At 39.0% G+C, this 21,223-nt stretch overlaps 2 protein-coding genes across 7 annotated transcripts; both read left to right on the forward strand.

Annotated features, from left to right (window-relative positions):
- The first annotated feature begins 340 nt into the window (after positions 1-340).
- On the forward strand, positions 341-2,865 carry atp5mc3a (ATP synthase membrane subunit c locus 3a). 2 transcript variants are annotated; one of them, XM_034885097.1, is made up of 5 exons: positions 341-447; positions 647-743; positions 1,494-1,568; positions 1,996-2,186; positions 2,300-2,865. In XM_034885097.1, the coding sequence occupies exons 2-5, from the start codon at positions 705-707 to the stop codon at positions 2,412-2,414; spliced, it is 420 nt and encodes a 139-aa protein (XP_034740988.1). In that variant the 5' UTR covers positions 341-447; positions 647-704; the 3' UTR covers positions 2,415-2,865. The 2 variants fall into 2 exon arrangements, with proteins under 2 accessions (XP_034740988.1, XP_034740989.1); XM_034885098.1 differs by having other exon boundaries at positions 412-535.
- Positions 2,866-3,899: 1,034 nt separating this feature from the next.
- On the forward strand, positions 3,900-20,804 carry atf2 (activating transcription factor 2). Of its 5 annotated transcripts, none has more exons than XM_034885058.1 (12): positions 3,900-3,964; positions 4,630-4,702; positions 6,095-6,191; positions 6,276-6,394; positions 6,505-6,630; positions 7,004-7,182; positions 8,240-8,354; positions 9,832-9,924; positions 12,597-12,833; positions 13,495-13,701; positions 16,354-16,459; positions 18,884-20,804. In XM_034885058.1, exons 2-12 carry the CDS (start codon positions 4,655-4,657, stop codon positions 19,084-19,086), a joined length of 1,530 nt encoding a protein of 509 aa, XP_034740949.1. In that variant the 5' UTR covers positions 3,900-3,964; positions 4,630-4,654; the 3' UTR covers positions 19,087-20,804. The 5 variants fall into 5 exon arrangements, with proteins under 5 accessions (XP_034740949.1, XP_034740952.1, XP_034740953.1 ...); XM_034885059.1 differs by lacking the exon at positions 3,900-3,964 and adding an exon at positions 3,974-4,194; XM_034885060.1 differs by lacking the exon at positions 3,900-3,964 and adding an exon at positions 3,995-4,059.
- The last annotated feature ends 419 nt before the right edge of the window (positions 20,805-21,223 follow it).

Raw genomic sequence — 21,223 nt, forward strand, 5'->3', positions numbered from 1 at the left:
AAACTGTTTAACCAGAAATGTATTTATAGTTATTTTAGAGGTAACCTACATTATACAGGCCTATTTTATCACCCATCATATGCATACAGAAACAAAAAAAACTAATCTGTTGAAAGCTTCCTCAGAAGTCTGTTGTCAATGCAGTCAGGCCAAACTACTTTTTATGGTGAATGCATCTTTAAATATCTTTAAATATCAAATAACCCATTAAAATCACGTTCCCTTTTAGTTTCCCCTCGATGTAGCTGTTGGAAAAATAATCTTTTTCAACACTTTCTGGCAACACAAGTTATTGGATATGGTGTATGCACCATGGATGTAGCCAAGATATCCGAGTGTTTTTAAATAAAGTTTTGTGAAATGACCTTCCATTGTCATCATCCGGGCTTCTGTATACGTCACATAGCGCATGCGCACTTTTCCACTGTGGTTCGACCTCTGCAGTCGGTAAGTGGGCAATGGCAGTTTGAATGAGAAGTCTGTCTTTATAAATCTCTTTTCATCCTCTCTCTTAACTTCACATTGCAGTGCACAAGTGAGAATAGCATGCAGAATGGATATGAATGTACATATGAATGGCTTTATTTTCTTTGTGGAGCATTTTTACACCCGTTTGACCTTACTTTTCTCCGGTCTTCCTCCTCAGAGAGACCCGGGCTTCTACCAGATTTGACCGAACCGGTTAACATTACCTAAAGTAGAAAATGTACGCCTGTGCAAAGTTCGTCTCCACGCCGGCTCTGGTGAGTTTCTTTTATTCGTTGTTTTTCATCCTGCAAGTTTGAGTCTTGCTTTCTTAATATCACGATTAAATCCGGTGGGCCTCTGGTTGAACTTGACTGTAGCTGACTGGCAAGGATATTAAATGGAGTCTAGGCCAACAGGCTAGATTGCTAATGCTAAAGCACAGAATGACATCTTTTTAACCGGTGACTAATATTCATGAATAAGGTGCATGCATGTTATGTTCAAAAGACTGCCACTGCCTTTGCTTTCGTTAGTAGCCGACATGTTTAGTCATGGCCGTTAGCTAAGGTCATTACGGCCTCTGTTTGCCCAATGTAGTGCATTGTTAAGCAGAAAATTCATAAACAGGGCTGTGGCATTGATGCACAAACTATCACTTTGTGTATTTGTGCATTTTTTTGTTACAAAATATATGCAGCCCGTGTTGATAGTCCTACTCCAAGGTCATATTTCTGTTTTTAAGTAGCTTTAGCAGGTTAACCAGTTTGAATTACAACAGGACAAGTTGTTAGTAGGCTTGCCATCAGTGTTTTTGTAGTTTGCCAGCTCCACATAGGAACAAGACTTCAAACTAACCAGGAGTGACTTTGACCCAAAGACTATACTCAAATCATTAAAGGCCACAAGTCATAAGTGTTTGCATTGCAGTGAATGACATGGATTGACAAAGTGTGATACAAGTTGCCTCCCACCTGCTCAGAATGGGAGTAGCTAACAACAATATATTTTTTGTAACTTTGCTGCAGGTCCGTGCTGGTTCCCGGGCTCTTTACAGACCCCTCTCTGCCTCTGTGCTGTCCAGGCCTGAGCTGCAAACACAGGTAAGAGGACCATTACCACTTATTGCTAATTTTGACTGATTGCTTCTAGTCATTTATCCTATAAAATGTCAGAAATAATGTCCAAAATCCATCACAAATGTTAAAGACCACAAGGTAAACTAGTCTGGCCAATAACCTAAGACCTAAAAAGACCCCCAACCCAACTACCACTTACTAGCTTTTCAGGATTCAAAACTAGTTTTTAATTTAAAATGTATAGAAAAAAATGAACTCTTTGCATTGCGAAGATTAACATTGAAAATGGCTAAACAAAATTATTAAATGATCATGAAAATTGTAATTTAGTCGGTGTGTAATTGTTTTTTCCTATTACCAATATTTGTTTCAGCATTGTTTTGAATGTCCACTAACTCATGGCATTGGTTTTAAAGGTGACATGTATAGTTTTTGTCATTTCTTTCTCCAGAGCAGTGTTGCTGTGATTCAACAGAGCTCTGTCACCCAGGTCACACAGAGGGGCTTCCAGACTAGCGCCATCAGCAGGGACATTGACACCGCTGCTAAGTTCATTGGTGCTGGAGCTGCCACAGTCGGAGTAGCGGGATCTGGAGCTGGAATTGGGACTGTGTTCGGCAGTCTCATTATCGGCTATGCTAGGTTTGATGCTGCATGTATACATCCTAAAAATATTACAATTAGATTAATAGATTTCTGGTGCATGCTTTGTTTTTTAATGTTGATGCATTGACGTGGTTTGTTTTTGTTTTCAGGAACCCATCTCTGAAGCAGCAGCTGTTCTCATATGCCATCCTGGGATTTGCCCTGTCTGAAGCCATGGGACTGTTCTGTTTGATGGTTGCTTTCCTTATCCTGTTTGCTATGTAAAACTCTGCTGCAACTCTGCAACACTTTCATTACAGATGTGACTACATATTTTATTGTGGCTACCAAAATTGTTCCGCGTTGGCGTCATGGAAATGTACATTTTCAAGTCTTTCAGACACTGTTGAAATACGCAAAGCATGTATTGTACAAATGTAAGGAATTACGTGATTAAAATACATGTATTTGACTATTTAACAACGGCAGTAACTTTTGTCTGGGTATCAAGCTAGAAAGGGAAATCTTTCTTGAATGTCATCTTTTCTGCAAAGCAGCTGCTTAGTCTTGCCATTAATCAGCCTTGATTTCTCAGCACATCACATGCAAGCTTTTTGTGGTCCACCCTAATGAATTCTTGGTACAGATGCAGTTATATTGTAGTACTGTAACTAGGCAGCAAGCAAGTGAGTGCTTGCTTTTGTAAATGATATTAAATAAATCTAGATTTAATTGAGCTATTTAATGAATTTTGACTTCATTGAATGTCATGTAAAGTCCACTGGGTTGTTAAAAAATTGACCAACTGTGGTCATTGGACCTTTCTGTAATGCAAGCCTAGTTTGCACAGAATTTAGTTAAAACTGAAATAAGTAACCCTAAGTTTTAATAATCAGTCATGGTTTATCAGTTATAAAGCAAAAATGGAGGATCAGATTTATTTTTAAGTTTTCAACTGGTAAGTGACAAGGTTTTAATAATTGATATATACCAAATGAACTAAGCTGACGGTTTAGGGTGTCGGACGAAGTTGAACGCTGCTATTTGACACTGTACAGTAGCCTAAAACAATAAAAATACTCTCTTTGCTTCTGCAACAAACCGTTAGGATGCAAACCTTTAAAGTGAACACTGGCTACCACGATACAATTCTTTAAATGAAGTATGTCAAGGTGTCTGGTATGCAGGAATTTAACAACTAAGCTGTACTGAAACCAAATTATCAAGGAGCAAATATAGATGATGTGGCAACATAAAGCCGACAAAATATGAAAGTCATTTGTTTATTTTAGGTTGGAGGCATTTTGTTTAGTAAATAATAGTATGAAAGGAAAATATTTTTCAAAGCAGTTTATATGTTTTTAAAGATTTCTGAAGAGGATATATACTTAAATTAATGAATGTTTAAAAAACGACTTGAGTATCCAAATCAAACATAAGAAAAGTGCATAACCAGATTCTGGCTCTGTCCCGTAGACTGAATACAGTCTATGCTCTGTCACTCCCCGACGTAAGTCGAGTGCAGATTTGAGTCGCGCATGCGTCACTTTGCGACAAGTAGCCTACAATGAGAGACGAGAGACTTTTGTATTATCAATAACGAATATAATGTTTATGATGAGATAAGTTTATTATTTCATGGATTTCACAAGTTTCCGTAGGACACGTAATGCTGTAAACCGTTTAAATCAGAGCATGCGCGACTTAAATCTGCAATCGACTTACATCGGGGAGTGACACTCCCCGTGTGTGACGTTTACGGAAGAATTCAAGCTGCTCTCGCGAGACTTTGGAACAGCAGTGGGATTTTGGAAATTAAGGGTTGTGGCTGAGGGGTAAGTGAGCCTTATTATGGATCCCACTGATAGGGAATGGGTAAAAAGCGGCTGTAATAGCATAATTTCTGGTACCGCGAGCGACTTGTGCTCCGGTGCAATGAACGACCTCGAAATATACGTTGACATCTCTGTTTACAGTGATATAAAGGTCCAAATATGGCGACGGTTACAAGGCTCGGGTTAACGTTATTTAGTGGAAGCTGTACGAGATCAGATGATCCTACTCTGTAATTACGTTTTTGTGTTGTGTTTCGTCTTTTCATGATACTAAACAATATAACGGTAAACATGTCAGCGGAGGATTACTCAGGATGTCCTCCTCAGCCGCGTATTTGGAGCAAAATAAACGGCCCGTCTTTTTCATGACACTGAGGTGTAAACAACCAAAGCAACCGCCCATCATCGATATGCTTTGTCCACATTTCTAGCTGTCCTCTCTCAGGACATTCATCTGTACAGTGCCACTTCAACCGTCCTTTAGTCACACATCATCCGATATCAGCTCTAATTGCTGAAATATTGTTTTACTATAGTTACAATGTTTATTCTACAAAACTTGATGGAGCCATAATCTTGTTTGTAAACCATTGACTCTTTATTGCATGCACATCTTTAGGTCTAAAATGTAACTCCAGGTTTTGTTTTTTGCTATTTAAATTTAGGGTGACATAACAGGAATTCCTTAATATGAGTGATGATAAACCTTTCCAATGCACTGCTCCTGGCTGTGGACAGGTAAGTCATCTCTGTTATTTCAAATTCTACTTTGTGCCACTGTTTCAAATCACCCTGTGAGTAGACAGGCCTCTGCCTGGATCATCATGTTTGGGAGAATGCATTATGTGAGCACATTATCAACTATAAAATACTAAAGGTGTTCTAGCTATATTTTAACACGTGGCCACTTTAGAAGAGAGGACTACAAGATTATGCAACAGTGCCAGACCCAGATGATTTTGTACTCTAGTGACCGATTCACAAACAAGTTAGCAAGTAATCAAATTACCCAAATCCAACTGACATGAAGTGAACCTGGGGCTCGTGTGGGTGACATGGACTCCCGGGAAAGTTTCTGGTTCTGCCTGGTTGGTCATCTAACTTGGACACGCCCTTAGCCAGAATTTTCAGTATTCTAAAGTCATAAGTCCAAGCAGCCAATTTCACAACCCTCCAAGATAATTTTAAAGAAAGTTGTTTCTGGCATTAAGTCTACCCTCATTAATACGTGAATGCAGACACAATATTAGAAATACCTGACACTCGGGGTGGGCGGAAACATCGATTCATAGGTGCATCCCAATTCTCTCTAGAATTTTTAAATTCTTTTATATTATATAAAATTTATTGATTTTTATTTAAAAGTTAATGTCTCCAGACATGTTCAAAATAGAGTGACTGAAAGAGGATGGGACAATGGACAACTACTTAGATTTTAAGCAAGAGTGCAGGAAGAAACAACACAAAAAAAAAAAAATATATATATATATATATATATATATATATATATACACACACATGATCCAATAAGACATACATAAAATAATTAGGCATAACACATGAAGGCTGTTCATCTATTTTATCACTCTACATCTGACCATCTCATGTTTCATGTTCTAAGAAGCCAATTCACTTGTAAACACGACTGAGCCTCTGACATAGAAGCTCACTGTAAGAGGAGGTTACTTTCACAAGCATCTTTAAGGCTTAAGCATGGAATGACTACAAAATAAAAACCTTAGTAGACAAAACATTTCATTAAAACTTGTCTGTGATGAATACTGTAAACGTCAAAAACTAAGAAACTCAGATTTATGTGTATATATTTTTTTAAATCACGTATGGAAATGTACATTAAAAAGTTGTCGTCGATTTTTCGGTTTACAATTGAATCGTCGGCCTCTGAATCAGAATTAAATTGAATCGGGAAGTGCCCAGAGATCCACACCCCTACCTGACACATATTTTTAATCTAATATTTGGTCTTAACCTGAGGAATGACAGTAAAGACGTTTAAAGTGGCCGCCTGCAACTTATTAATGACATCTTTGTTGGATGCTGCACTTAAACTGTTAATGGGTGTTCCAGAACTTTTCTTTCCTTTCTGTTTTCTGTTTTGACTGTACTTAGAGATTTACAAATGAGGATCACTTGGCTGTCCACAAACACAAACATGAGATGACACTGAAGTTTGGCCCAGCGAGGAATGACAGTGTCATCATTGCTGGTAAGTGTTCATGAAGGTGAGATATTTTTATGTAATTGATACTTGATACATTACGTCTTTTGTACTGAAGGTTTTCCTTTGCAGACCAAACACCTACACCTACCCGCTTTCTGAAGAACTGCGAGGAGGTTGGACTGTTCAATGAACTTGCAAGTCCATTCGACCATGACTTCAAAAAAGCGACAGAAGATGACATTAAAAAGGTTGTTCTCGTAGTCAAGCTCCTTGTCAGCAGGTCATCTGACTTCTCTTTGCCCCATGGTTAGCATTTATATCACTGATGGGTTTAACTGAGATTCTTATTTTTCTGTAGTTACCATTGGATTTGTCACCTCTTGCAACGCCTATCATACGCAACAAAACTGAGGAACCCACAGCTATGGAGGCCCATCGAGATAGCCCCCTGCCTCACCCTGAATCTACCACAAGTGATGATAAGGTAAAGCCTTTGAATTAGGCGTTTCTAGTATTTGTGCTGATCATGGAGAGTTTACAACGCTGTCATGAAGAGTGAATAACAGGTGTTCTCCTGCTGCTTCTGCTATTGGTTTCCTGTAGAATTACAGATCCATTGGTATGAATATCAATTAAATAAGTGATCAGATTATTTTGTTTCAGTTTTACTTTTTTCTCAACACTCAAAGATACATGAAAAAATGCTAACAGTACTGCCCAAAAAAATTGTTTATCTCTTTTAATCCTTATTTCTTTTTGAATTACATTGACATTTGGCCTTCCTTTTTATCATAAGAAGTAACATCTGGTGTTCATTAAACACTTCTTTCAGCTAAGGTCTTGTATGATGTTTTCAGGAATTATCTTTGCAGCCTGCCTCACTGCCAACATCCACTATAGTCCATCCTGCATCCCTCCAAGTTCCCAATGTACTTCTAGCAACCTCAGAGGCTAATATTGTAATACAGCAAGCTCTTCCATCACCAACATCTAGCTCTGTTATTACCCAAGTCCCATCCACTAATAGACCTATAGTGTAAGTAACTCAAAACGTCAATGTTTTTTTTTTAAACATAGTTTTAAGAAGTCATCTTTTTTATATTTGTGCAGTTTTGTCTTGGTGAGCTCATATTTCATGAGGCATGTGCTTGTTTATTTTTTTTAATTTAATTTCACTCTACAGGAATTTTTCTTTTTGGCTGTAGACCGCTGTAGTCCCATCTCCAAGAACAATATCAGTGTTGCTCAATTATGGACTCATAGCTCCAGTTCAGTTACTGAGAGGTGGAAAAAAAAAAATAATGAAACGGTTTTCCAAATAATAATCCTAGTCACTTTATTAGGCCAAATGATTGTTTAGTATATTGAGCCTGTTTTTATTTTAACAAAGATACAATACAATAAAATTATTGTTGTAGAACACAGTGTTCAGTAAATCACAACTTAGCCAGAGCTAGCCAGCCAGATGAATGTGTACAGTGTACATGTTTAATAACAATTATAATAATCAAAAGCTTGTGAAACTGAGCCCCAGCTTCAGTAAGTTTCACAGATCTAAATTGTTCTTGTTAAAAATCTGTCCAAACAATGTGTTGCAGTTAAACATGGACAAGGATTTAATTCTAAATCTGTATTTAGCCGAGTCTCCTTGGGCCCACACCTCACAAATGTAGCTGTTTACGCTTTGTGTTTGATCCCACTGAACCAAAAAAAGGACTTTGGTTGTAAAATATGCTTCAAATTAAAATACATGGGTAAAAATATTCTGTATTTAAACGAATTTTTGAAAAGCCAGTAGGTTTGGTGAAAACACCAAACCAGAAATCCATATCTGGGCAACACTGATACCACTTATGGGGTCTAATGTGATGACAGAATATGTTTTCTAATAATATTGCTTGAACCAGATGTATTTCTTAAGTTGGATTTTGTTTTGGTTCCACTTTATTTCCATAAGTTGTTGCCTGATTATGACATAATGTGTTTGCATTAGTAGCCACCTTTGTTTTTCATTTGTGAAAGATTCTGTTTTATGTTTTAATGAAAAAGTTATTTATTTTTCTCACTGGGATTGCTGTTCTCTCCCCTTTCAGCCCGGTATCTGGCACCTTCCCTGTGCTCTTACAGCTGCCTAATGGCCAGAGCATGCCAGTTGCTATACCTGCGTCTATTACAAGCTCGAGTGTACATATTCCAACTGCAATCCCTGTGAGTGTGCTACTGGGTATAGTATGTTAATGTTGTGTTTCCATGTGTTTTAGTTAAAGCAGAATTTTGAAATTAGACTTTTCTGATAATTTGGTGACTATTTGATTAAAACTGTCAGAGAATTAAGAATGCATGCATTGACCTCTACAAACAGTGATGCTACTAACAAGTTTTTGCCGACAAAACAATCTCCCCTCAAGGTCCAGTTAGTAGCTGTCTGTAACTTTCTATCCTATCGCAAAGTTCCTGAACAACCAATACATAAACCTTAGAGTTTGTTGTTGAATGCTCTTTCCTAAATAACTATTAAACAAAAGCATTTGTTTCTAAAGCAGGGACATTTTAGATTACTATATTTTAGTCCAGTCAGTGTGCAGACTAACAGATTGACTTGACTGTGTTGACTTACTTAATAATTTGCCGGTCAGGAGTTCACTGTTTGTTACTCACATTTTAAATTTAAAATGTTGCACGGACAATTGTTAACATCAGTGAAATGAAAGTCCTTCCAAAAGTGACATTCAGACTACACAATGCTGTAGCGATACATTAATACATATTTTCTTTGCTCTACTTGGAGAGAGGGAATGTTTACAGCTTTGGCACCTCATATTTGGCAGTGAATTCAGAGCAGTAGCGGTTGAGTGAAATAATGGACTTTAGAGTATAACTGTGTGTCACTGTGGCAAAGACACAGGGTTTGGCTGGGGCACAGCAGGCTCCAGTCCAGGATACTTCACTGCTATTTGTCCTTGTACAATTTGAATCAACGCTCTTGATTTCTGGCAGAGCAGATAGATGATACTGCTAATGTGTTTTGCAAAGCAATTATAACTGCAACCCAAGACAGTGTGTCATATAGAAAACATGTTGTAAATGGAGATCTTGTTGGTATTTTTGTTTTAACTCTCCCATGAAGCGTGTCTTGTTGTTCACCATGGACCTGATTGTCTGCGTGGAACACTAAGCACCAGGTGATTATCTCCTGATAGCAGCACAGCAGGAAAAAACACTCTAGTTTCCCTGTCTTTGGGGATTGGGAAAGCTGTTGACGAGTAAAGGAGGGCAGTAGTAGATGGAGAACATGAGCCACCAGTGGGCCTCCCTTTCACTCGATCATCTCTTCCCCCCTTACTTTCTCTCCCTCTCCAGCTCCCCCCACCTTCCGCTGTCTCGTTGTCAGCGGCTGCAAGAGGAGGCTTGGCTCTGGCCTTCCGACTTGTGTCTCTCCATCCTCTCCTCAGCTTCCCTGCCCATATGCTCTCACGCAGGCAGGCAGAGGTTCATTAGCGTGCACACTGCATCTTCATGTGGCGCTGCCTCCACGAAATAACAGGCCATCCAACCTAATGAGGCTGAGATATGAGGAAACTCTCAGAGCCTGCCATGACTGTGTTGTGTGGGTGCGCCGCCTGCCTTTTTACTGCTGAAGACTAATTTCCTCTATGCTTATCTGTCTCTGTGTCTCTGCCTTCAGCTTGTCAGACCTGTCACCGTAGTGCCTAACGTCCCCGGGATCCCAGGACCTCCCTCTCCACAGCCACAGCCCGTCCAATCAGAAGCAAAGCTGGTATTAATTATATCTTCTTTTACATTGAATATTATTTCCATGTTGAGTCTGTTATTCCCATCTTAGAGAGAAAATAACAACCAAAGTAATGAGGGAGCTTGGCGATAAGCGGCCTTTCTTTGACCAGATGATAGCGCCAGTGGTGGGCTAGACCAATATATTCCAAAAACTGTGTTGTTAGATGTGTATAGCTTGCATAACTGCTTTTGTATAGCACCTTTCATGCAAAGATGCAGTCCATTAAAAAACAATGTTCTGCCAAAAACGAAAATGAACCATTATAATAAATAAAACAGTTGATAGAAATACCAATAAAAGGAATGTAAGCAAGGTTTGCTGCTCATCTTTGTCATACATGATAGTAGACTGAATATCTGGGTTTTGGACTGTCGGTCGGACAAACACTAAGGCTCTGGGAAATTATAATGGGCAGTTATCACTACTTTCTGTACAAATTGTATAGACATAATTATGAATTCATATTTAAAAATAATAATAACAAACTGATTTCATAAAAGAAAAAGCTGAAATCAGAAAGAATAAAATTCCAAATATTTCTCTGTGTAGTAGAGATGGTCGTAACAGTCTTGTAACTGTTACGACACTCTTGTAAGTCCTCTTGTATAAACAGTGATAGTTGAAGGGCAGGGATATGAAGTGTTGAGCGGGAGATCAGTGGCAATGTGATAAAGCATGGATCACAGAACATTTAAGTGTTCGCAGCATGCTCCGCCTGTGGAAATTAACAGATAAACTGCGGAGAGGAGGTGTGTGTTGGGTGGGAAGGATTGATCTTGAATGGCCAGGAAGGAGTGAAGGGAGGGGGAGGAGAGGGGGTTGTCGAGGATCATGGGGTACGGAGATGACAAACGCGGAGACAGCATTGTGCTCAGCACGCCATCACTGGGGCCAACCAGAGGGGGCTACCAGCGAAAGCCAGCTGGGGGCATCCTGGCACACGCTCAGCGAGGCACATTAAGTCGGCCTCACCCTGCATGAAACCTTTTGTTCAGCAGAATCCTGCCTGACCTGCATCCCCCCCCCCTTTCACTCCTGACGCCTCCCACCGCACTCAGCTCATCAGCAAACACCTAATGAGCGTACGTCAAGAAAACAGACCCCCTCTCAACCTGCCTGTTCCCCGCCCCCACCCGGCTCTCGGGGGGCGCAGAGACGGCACTTTACAAGGACTGATGATGCTGCAAAGACCACAATAATGATAATTAACTTGCTGAATTTAGAAGATTATGCTGTTAATTAGTTGCAAAATAAAGATAAGTAATATAGTAGCAGATGGTTGAATAACACCCATGAGATGGAGGGTTATTACACTGATGAGGTTTCCATGGCAGAGATGAAATATGGATCTGACTGGCTTTTCTCTCTTTCTATGGGCCATTCCAAGAGAATAATATCTTGTTTCTGCCAGAAGAGCTTCTGGAAGGGTATTACACGATAAACTAATTTGGTAGATAGATTGGCCTGGCAAAGGCAGTTGTTAGAATAATGTGGTCCTCTGTTTTCTCATGTAAATGTATTCCCTCTCACTTTGTTATTGCTTCGAAAGGCTCATTCACTTTCACCTTGTTTGCTCAGTGTTTGATACTAGAGGAATTGGCCTGTGAATCATGGACACCAATCTGTAGAGCAGTAGTTTCTGTGAATGGGCCGTGTTTGTGTGTGGCATATGCAGTCATAGTCAATGTTCGAAAAAGTATTTTTTTTTATAGTTTGGGTCACATTATGTAGCGTGGAAGTCCATCACAGTTGGTGTCCAGATAATATTACAACCTAAACATATGCAAAATACATGTGAGGAGTGTGTTCTTCACCAGACAGTTCAGTCTGTAGTGTCTTTGTGAGGTTACTTAAAATTCAACTTTTTAAAATTTGTTTACGTTGCATTACTATTTTCAGGATTTTTTTTTCATAGTTTTAGTTTTTTCCTGCTGTATTAGATTTTTATTTTAGAAGTCTTTTTTATAATCTTAATTTTGGGGGAACATGGAATACGTAGCTTTATTGAAACAAGCTGTTACAGTATGTTCACTAATGCTAATGCTCTAATAGGTCTGGCGTTTTTAGTCACCTTTAGGCACCATGTTTTCAAATTTCTTGGTCTTTCTATTTCATTTCAACTTCCCAAACATAATTCTCAACAGTTAGTTTAGGATTTGTGTTCTAAATGATCCCACAAACTGCTAGCTACATTTCCAGCGTGTAATTCAGTGGCTCAGGTTAATTTTTTTTACAGTCTTATTGCAGTGTATTTTGGTTCATTTGAATTTAAGATTAATTTTAAATAAAGGCTATATGTTACTAGCATTTGATTTGAATTAACACCTTTTTTTATTCTTTTTTTTTTATTTGTTATATGTCTTAATTTATTTTAATAACCATGTTTGTTTTTCACAACCAGCCTAATTGCTAAACCTTCGCTCAAAAGAAGGTATTACAGATGGAAATCATAGTCATGAAACTTTGTAAAGTCTTACATTAATAGTCTTATTCTTTTAAATGTATTGAATGATAAATGATACAATAGCAAAAGTATCAGCATGACCTCCTTTATACCATGTTTATGTAACTGGATATAGTTTTCCTCTTGTATCAACCATTTCTTTACATGAACATTTCATGACTGTTGTCCCCAGGCCAAATTCTCTTCCCAGAATCTGAAAGCCACATTAAGCCAGCAGCTTCCTCAGGTAACCAATGGAAATGGTGGTGAAGTGCAGAGCAGCGCCATAACCGACACTGCTGCTCCCACTTCTCCTGCTCCGACCCCAGCACCAACTCCAGCCCCGATCGCGGTCCTAACTCCACCTCCAGCTCCTCACCTGCCCACAACAGAGGAACCTTCTCCCCATTCCCTTCAGCAGCCAGCCACCTCCACCACAGAGACACCTGTACGTATTCACAAGTGCCGTACAGGACAATCTTCTGTATGAGTGTTTCATAAAAGAGACATCTTCTTTTGTGTCTTTTATCTGTGGGTATACGTAAATGCAGAATAATGATCTTTATAATTTGAATAATTTTCAAAAAAGATGGTGTCAAATCTTTGGTCAAATTTGTAATTGCAAGTATGGTATCAGAAGAAAGTGTGTTTTTGCTGTTGGTAGCAAAAAAGTACTTTATTAAAAGTAATATGAACATATTAAACAATACCCAGTCTGGATGTACAGTAAATACATGTGCAAAATTAGTTTGCTTTCTCATTGTTAGCTTTCAGCTAACGCTGAGAATCATTCCTGCCCGCGTTATTGTGGATCCCACTGTTTTCCTTGGCAAGGCATGCCCTGCATAGCATTCTTTCTGTGAGTTAACTGACATGCCAAATGTATTACTCTGGGAAATTACTGTCCTGATCAACAGAAAAAGGCAACTAAATAGAGTACATAATGTAATTAATCACATTAACTTTAGTATTTTATGAGTGTAACCACACCAGTTCAGTTACTCACTATGCAATATTCAGTGCTGTACCACAATGTAATTTGCACATTACAGATGTGGTGGTGGTTTTGTTCTGACAGTTATTATTTAGTCTTATTATTATTTGCTCAGGCTTCCCCGGCACCCCCTGCGCAAAACCCCCCAAGCACAGGGGGGCGGCGGCGCAGAACCACAAGTGAAAACCCTGATGAGAAGCGGCGCAAGTTCTTGGAGCGTAACAGGGCCGCAGCCTCTCGCTGTAGGCAGAAAAGGAAAGTTTGGGTCCAGTCTCTGGAGAAGAAGGCTGAGGACCTCAACTCCATGAACGGACAACTACAGGTGCTCTTTTCCTTTCCCCTTAGTACAGCATGCAACAGCTACTTCATCTGTCTTGGTTTTCCTGCTCTTATTTAGCAGTGTCAGTTTGTATGCATGCGTTTGTCTATTTATCACCATGTGCTGTGCTGTTGGTGTAAGCGTGTGTACACAGACTCTTCCCTTCTATGGTGATGAAGTCATTAAAGACGATTAAGAAGAGCTGTCATGTGACAGCAGCGGTGTGTGAGCCCTTTACATTGATATGTCCCTGTCAATAAAGATGTATCCTCCAGATGTCAGCCGCGCACAAGCGTGTCTTCGCTTCTGTCTCAGCAGTTTACGGAATGGCCTCAAAAATCTCCTAGGGAAAGGTGTCTTTTTGAACCTTCATTTTGCTGGAAGCAATTAGGATCTGATGCTGACAAGTTCGAAACAGTTCATGTATCTGCTGTCTCTGTTGATAAGTGTGAGCCGGGGGTGCAGCACATCGGTGTTCCAGACAATTAAATGAGATGTGGTTTTTATTTGTTTACTGTCTTATTTTTCTATGATGATTAAGATGTGTAAGGTGGAGGAGGGGATAGACTACAATATAAAGAAATAGGTTCATGTTGTTAATCTCTGGTTCAGAAACATATCACCACTTGTCGTGAGTGTGCTTTTTGAGATTGTATTTGAATATAGGTAGATGAAAAGGGAAGGACAGGTGAGGGGATGGGGTTATACACAGAGGATTGCTGTTAACTACAAAGAAGGGAACAACATGTGGCTGAGAATAAAAGGATGCTTTAAATTAAGGCATTAATCAGCAGTGCAGTTTTTGGGGAAAAAAAACCATGCTGACATGGCCCAGCTGATCAGTGAAACTACCTCTAATGATGCACAATTATTTAAACATCATCCTTAACTGGCTTTTTAATGAGGTGTCAGACCAGGCAGCTCACAGGGCTTCTAGCATCGCCCAAGGCCCATTTGCTCAGTTTTGATTAATTCATAAAGTTAGAAACAAGTTTAACTCTCAAAAGTCCAGTTTATTTCCAGGTTAAAATTGCAGGTATGATGCAGTTTGACGTTTATGTAGGCAGAGCGTCAATGGCAGTCTAAATGGCTAAATGTTTTTGTAAATGCAGGTGAAAATCAACCAAAAACTTTGTATTTTTCACTGCAGTAGAAGTTTAGTTTTACTAAATCAAAACAGGATTTTGGATGTTAACATTTGTGACTTTTCTCATATGCTTCCCCATGGCTGAGTGGAGGGAGAGTTTTAAATGTTTGTGTTTATTTTGGTGGTAAATGGCAACAGTCATGGTGGAAGTGATGTGAATATGGCTTTGGCAACATGTGATACATACGCTCGTCCAGCTGTGTTTAAATCTGTCTAACAATAGCTCACCTGCCAGCAACATAAAGACTAAACAGATGGAATCAAATAAATTGGCTGCTTTTAGACTAATAGATTAAGCTGCCTGTAGTCCTTTAAAGGAGAAGAGAAGGAGCTTAAATCTGCCATTGGGTGTTCTGCGGGGCCCCGGCCGTTCTAAATCCAGTTAAAGTCACCTTCAGCATAATGTGGCCGTCTTTACGACATGCAGAAATCCTCAGCTCCCGTGGGAGCTGTAAGGACACAAGAGTGTAAATCTTAGCAGCATCTACAAAGTTGCAACAATCCGAACAGCTCACCTCTGACAAATGTGCCGGTCGGTAGCCAGTGAAGGGCCATAATTATTGTGTTGGAAAAACATAAATGAAGAAGTGCATCATACTTTATCCTGAATTCATTCATTACGCTGCTACCTTTCCCTTTTGTTTACTGTTTCTTTTAGAGTTTATCTGCAGTGATGAAGTAGTCTTGTAGCCTTACTATACAAAGGAGGTCTTGAGAATTTAACCCAGTGATCCCATTAATAACTGGTATTAAAATCATCCATGGTAGATAAGAGACAGGGCTGTTCATTTGGAGCAGGCACAAAGCCACATTTAAGCTACAGATGGTGTATTTACCGTATAGAACATTTACTGTATATATGCAGGTTTTTGGGTTCAGACTAGAGCTACACTGAAAAAATCAGGTAGGGCTGACAGATTTGCAGATATTTTCTTTTTGGCAGACACTTAAATGTGAGTCAAAAAGTAACAAGAACAATACTGAAATGCTAAAGATATGTTTGAGATCATGTTAAAACAGTGTCATCATTACATAGTTTGTCCACCAGAGAGCACCAACATGTTTATTTTTTTTAACTGTAAAATGCCCCACTCAGTACATATCCTGGTAACAGATCTTTACAAAAACAAACAAGATAAATGGTCCTAATTAAAAATGTTTGTGTTACATATGTTGTGTGTTTATGAAAAAAAAAGAAAAGTGGACAATGCATTGTTATCGGGCTATCTATCAGGGCTATCTATCATTGTCAGCCTTAAACATCAAGTATGGGTCTGTTTCTAGTAGTTCAAACATAAGTTTAAAACTTTATAACTGGATGAAGAAATGCTTTTCAATTGTTTTTTAATTAACTGAAATCTGACCTTTATCTGATTTCGGGAAATTCCTTTTCCAGATCTGAACTATCTGTGCATGTCGTCTGTTTGAATACACGCTGTAATCTGACATATTGTATGCTCCAAAGTGACCATTTAATTGAGTGTTGTTGTGTGTCTCCTCTCTTAAAGAATGAAGTCACCCTGCTGAGAAACGAAGTGGCTCAGCTGAAGCAGCTTCTTCTGGCTCATAAAGATTGCCCTGTAACCGCCATGCAGAAGAAATCTGGCTATCACAGTGAGTAATGCTCCATTATTTTCAGCCCGAGGCTTCCAGTGAAACACTTCTAAAATGAGCTCCAGCTAACCACTAGAAGGACATGTCTTTCTTATGGCCAAACAGCTATTGATATATTAGATCACCCTTTTTTCAACTTTGCAAAAGTTAAGTTATTTATGGTCAGTGCAGTTTCAGACAAATTCTTGCTGGCGTCTTTTCAAGAGGCCACAGGTGCTAACCACAACAAACCAATTGTTTCCTCCTCATTTGACACCTATGTGATGAAGCTAACTGTCTTGGATGTTCAGAAACCAACTGCTTGGGTTACCTGGAAGTAAGCATGATCTTACTTATACCATACAACTAATATGAATATTTGAATATATATAAGAAGATTCTGCCCGTTTGCAGCCTGTCCTGTTGTTAGCCTGGACAGTGTCCTCTCCAGGCCAGTGCTCATAACATGGTCTCATTAAAAATTATATCACCAATATTTCTTTGTTTCCCGAGGCAGTGGCTCTGTCATTCAGATTTTTATGGTCATAACTCACCTTCCCTCACAAATGAGCCAGTATGCAACAAGAACAAACGGTGATCCAAGCCCCCTGTCCAATGTTCTCTAAATGCCTCCGCTGACTTGTATTGACAATGATTGCCTCTGAAATGAGTCCATTAAAGCCGCAAGCTTGACAAGAGTGCAGAGCATTCTCATTGCGGGGTGTCCACCAAGCTAGGCTGTTCATTATACATCCCTTATTGCTAACCATCCTACTGACACACGTCATGGGCATTATGGGACTGAGGGTTTCCAGGCTAGAGTGGGCTGTCAGAGCCAGGTCTCATTTGGTATTGTCTGGATTGTTTATTAAGAACGGATCCACAGATGAATTGCGTCATCTTTCTCATGTGTTTGCTGAGGACATCTGTCCCATGTTTTGAGACCTTTGTGAAGGATGACACTTGGAGCACTTTTTACGCTTTTTGGGAAAACTCTCCCAAAAACTTGAACTCTCTTTCTGTAGCCATCTACTTCCTTCATATATCCATTACTTTTCATGTGTGTTTAGATGTCTCTGCTTGCTTGCTGACTAGTTTTTATACACTCACAACATGTAGTTGACAGGTGTTATGGCAATATTTTAAATGAAATAGTAATTAAATCTTTTTTTAAATGAGCTTCTCCACAATCTTTCCATATGCCCCCTGGCAATTGCATAAGTACACCCTGAGGTATAAGTACCCCTGTTTGGGAATCACTTACTAATTAGTGAAGCACATTATTTGATTCTGACTGATCTGTAACCCTCGTTCATGTAAAGGCCTCATCAAGCCCCTCTTTTACTTTGTGTTACATATCCCATAAGAGTACACTGCAACCCCAGACATGGTAATACCCTTCATCGTCCTGCCCAGGCGTGGCCATGGCAGGTGGGAGGAAATTACCCGGACTGCCCCACAAACAAGCCAGGACATGCTTTCACTTGGCACACAACACTGTCCATCTGCTTACAGCAAACCCCACTTCAGAAACCAAGAGAGCAGAAAAAGCTCTGGCTGCCCAGGCAACCAGAATTTCTTATTATTATGATATAGACAACCACCTCTTAATGTCTTTAGGAGTAATAATGCTCACTTGAACATGGAACAAAACCACCAAGCTGATTTATCCTCAGGTTGACCTTCTATGTAGTAAAAGAGCAAGGGGGTTTATAGCGCTTTGACATTCACTTGCACTAAATCACACGGTCAAAGTCCAGTTAAGAAGGCAGATGAAGCCTCCAAAGTGAAGGCATTTGTGTTGCATTTTAATTGCTTCTTCTTGCTATGGAATCTGTATTTTATATTCCCAAATACGAAACCCAGTCATTAATTACAAAGTGCTATAACAAGTGACTTCATATCATTAACAACATTAATTATCACTGTGCTCCTTTTTCCTTTACTAAACAGAGCATGAGAGTAGAGTTTTTTTCCCGTCAGGATCCAATTAATTCAATGCAACTGCATAACAGCTGGTGGCATTTCGACTCCAAGTCTTCCCTACTCTCCAGTGTGAGCATCATTAAAATCAGGTGCTGTAATCATCTGTCGCTGCAGTAGTTGGCGAGGTAACAAAAAAACAAATGAGAATGCAGTTAGGGAATGGAAACTGCCACATGCCCCAGAATATAATGTACCCTTATGATGTGGGTTTAAATTGACATTGGAGCTTTAATTAAAGGAAGGGGTGCAGAAGTAGCATTATGGGGATTAATGAAACAGTTTGCATACACCACATGCAAATAGCTGTTTTAAATCTGATAAGGCCTACATGACAAGTCCTTCCTGAGCCTTTCTGGATTCTTTCAGTTAAATGCTGCAGGTAAACTGCAATGTGACGAAATCCAAACATTATAATGCTATGAGCTATTTCATTGGTTATTTTCTCATCTTCTGTAACAGTCTCTGACAAAGAAGAGAGCTGCGAGGAGATGTCTGTCCCCAGCAGCCCCCAGAACGAGGCCATCCAGCACAGCTCCGTGAGCACCTCCAACGGGGTCAGCTCCTCGTCCACGGCCCCGTCCGCCTCGGCCCCGTCCAGCGCCTCCACCACCTCATCACACCAGAGCACAGAGGAGACCCAGTCTCAGCCTTCAGGGAGTTGATCGTCCCAAACTGTGCCCGAGCCTCAACACTGGAGTGCCGTTGCCTCTTCAATCTCTCTGACAAACGGAGGAAGGCGATTTTTGTTTTTTTCCCGGGCTTCAGTTTTGTTTTTAATTTATTAATTTATGTTGGATCAATTTTGTCCTCCGTTGGCAATGCTTTTTAAAAATGCAAATGTTTTCTCTGGAATTGATGAAGACAAAAGAACAGGCACTTTAGGTGAAAGATGTAAAACAAGTGGTTCTAAAAGGTTTTTGTGTTAGTTATTTAATTATTATATATAAAATTTGTTTTTTAAGCAATCAGCCGGAAGGTTTGATCAGTGAATTGTTTGAGACTTTATAAAAGTGTGATGTGGTTCATTTGTAGTTTGCTTGATTATTTTCATGACTTATATAAGCACTGTCTTTATGATAGAGTGACATAAAATGCAGTCACTTTTGTCATAATTTGCTTTTTTCCATTTTGCACATTTTGAGAAATGACAGGTTTACCTTTTTAGAGTTTTGACCGTCCAATTGTTATGTACTGGCAGCTTTTTAGAAGTAGATTTCAATACTGTCACATTAAGCAAACGTTAAATGGCTGAATCAGATTATAAATTTGACAACTTTTCTGTGAGTGAAATCAACTGTAGTTGCATTGTTCAGTTTGAATGTTTGAGCTCACCCTGGCTTGTACAAATAGTCTTAAAGAGGTGAGCTGGTTAGAAATGTGTGTTATTTCTTTAACATTCCACCTGTAGTCTGATTGTTCCTGAAGCAGTGATTGTAGGATTGCAGTACCTTTTCCATTACTCAATCTGGTGACTTCATTCAGTGCCATTAATGTTTTTGTATGAATTACTTCTGTACATTTTTATTGCAGATTACCTTTAGTTGATAGCTGTTCTCTCAGAATAAGGGTCTCATGAACATCATTTCCCAGTAAGGAAATATCTTGCTTTGTATACTGTCTTTGCTTTACAAGTGAGTGTTTCTGGCTTTTATACAGAAACATTTAAGGGCAATATGTGGTTTTAATGATTTTTAGAAAACATTGTAAATAACAATGATACATTATATGTGATCTTTCTAGGTGTTATGTACTTTGTTTTTTTTATAGAATAGTCTGGTTTCAGTAGCTGAACCCCGCGGATCACTTAAACTCTGTTAGCAGTTGATCGTAACAATGTTTCAATCATTAGGCTAGGCCTCTTCCTGACTCCATTCATTTTCATGTAATATTAAAGCATTCAGATCTGAACTGGAATCACATCATGTATATTAGAGTAACACTTCTACCGCCTGTAAGAATTGTAAGCATTTCATCATTGCATAGGGAGAAAATCACACCATGAAGTCAATTTGCCTTTTCTCTTAGTCTGTACTAGCTTACTACTGTGTAGTTTTATGAGAACCTAACACATTGTTTTCTTAAAGTATGATTTTTTTAAAATTTATTTTACTATGGGCTGTCTGCATGAGATAATAATTCTCTGCGAGAATTTAACTGTTTATTCTATAATGTCTCGGTCCGATAAATATTAAACAAGTTGGTTCAACTTGAGTTGAGGCTCTAAGTTTATGAAAGCTTTGGTTATTTGTTGTACCTCGGCTTAACTGCTAAAAAAGGAGTGTTATACTGTGTTGAAAATGTACTTGTAACTTGTGAAAGTTCTGTATAAAAATTTAAATTGATAAGTTGTTGTAATAAACCTTTTAATATGTCTTTAAAATCCAGATTTCCTCACTTTTCATTATCCAGATGAAAAGAAACTCTGAATATGTTATTTGTAATAACAAATAAATGGCTGTGCAATAAGTTTCTACCAATAAGATGAAAATTTCAATAGTAGACAAGCCCAGTGCTCTTAATGCAAAACAGGACAATGTATCATTGTAGCTTACACACAAAACGCAGTATATTGATTTGAACTGAGGGGCTGAAGTCACGGGAAGCTGTTGCTGCTGCACAAAAACATGTTACGGTGTATTCTGCCACCTTGTGGTCGAAGAATACAGACTTGAACATATCTTTTATGCCATTTTAACAACTTTACATACTGCTGGATAGTATTCAATAATTATTGCATCATATTTTATGTGTTGATCATATGTTTGGTGTGTAAAATCTGCAAAGTAACTACAGCTGTCA

The sequence above is a fragment of the Etheostoma cragini genome, chromosome 11 (assembly GCF_013103735.1).
Source record: "Etheostoma cragini isolate CJK2018 chromosome 11, CSU_Ecrag_1.0, whole genome shotgun sequence".
NCBI lineage: Eukaryota > Metazoa > Chordata > Actinopteri > Perciformes > Percidae > Etheostoma > Etheostoma cragini.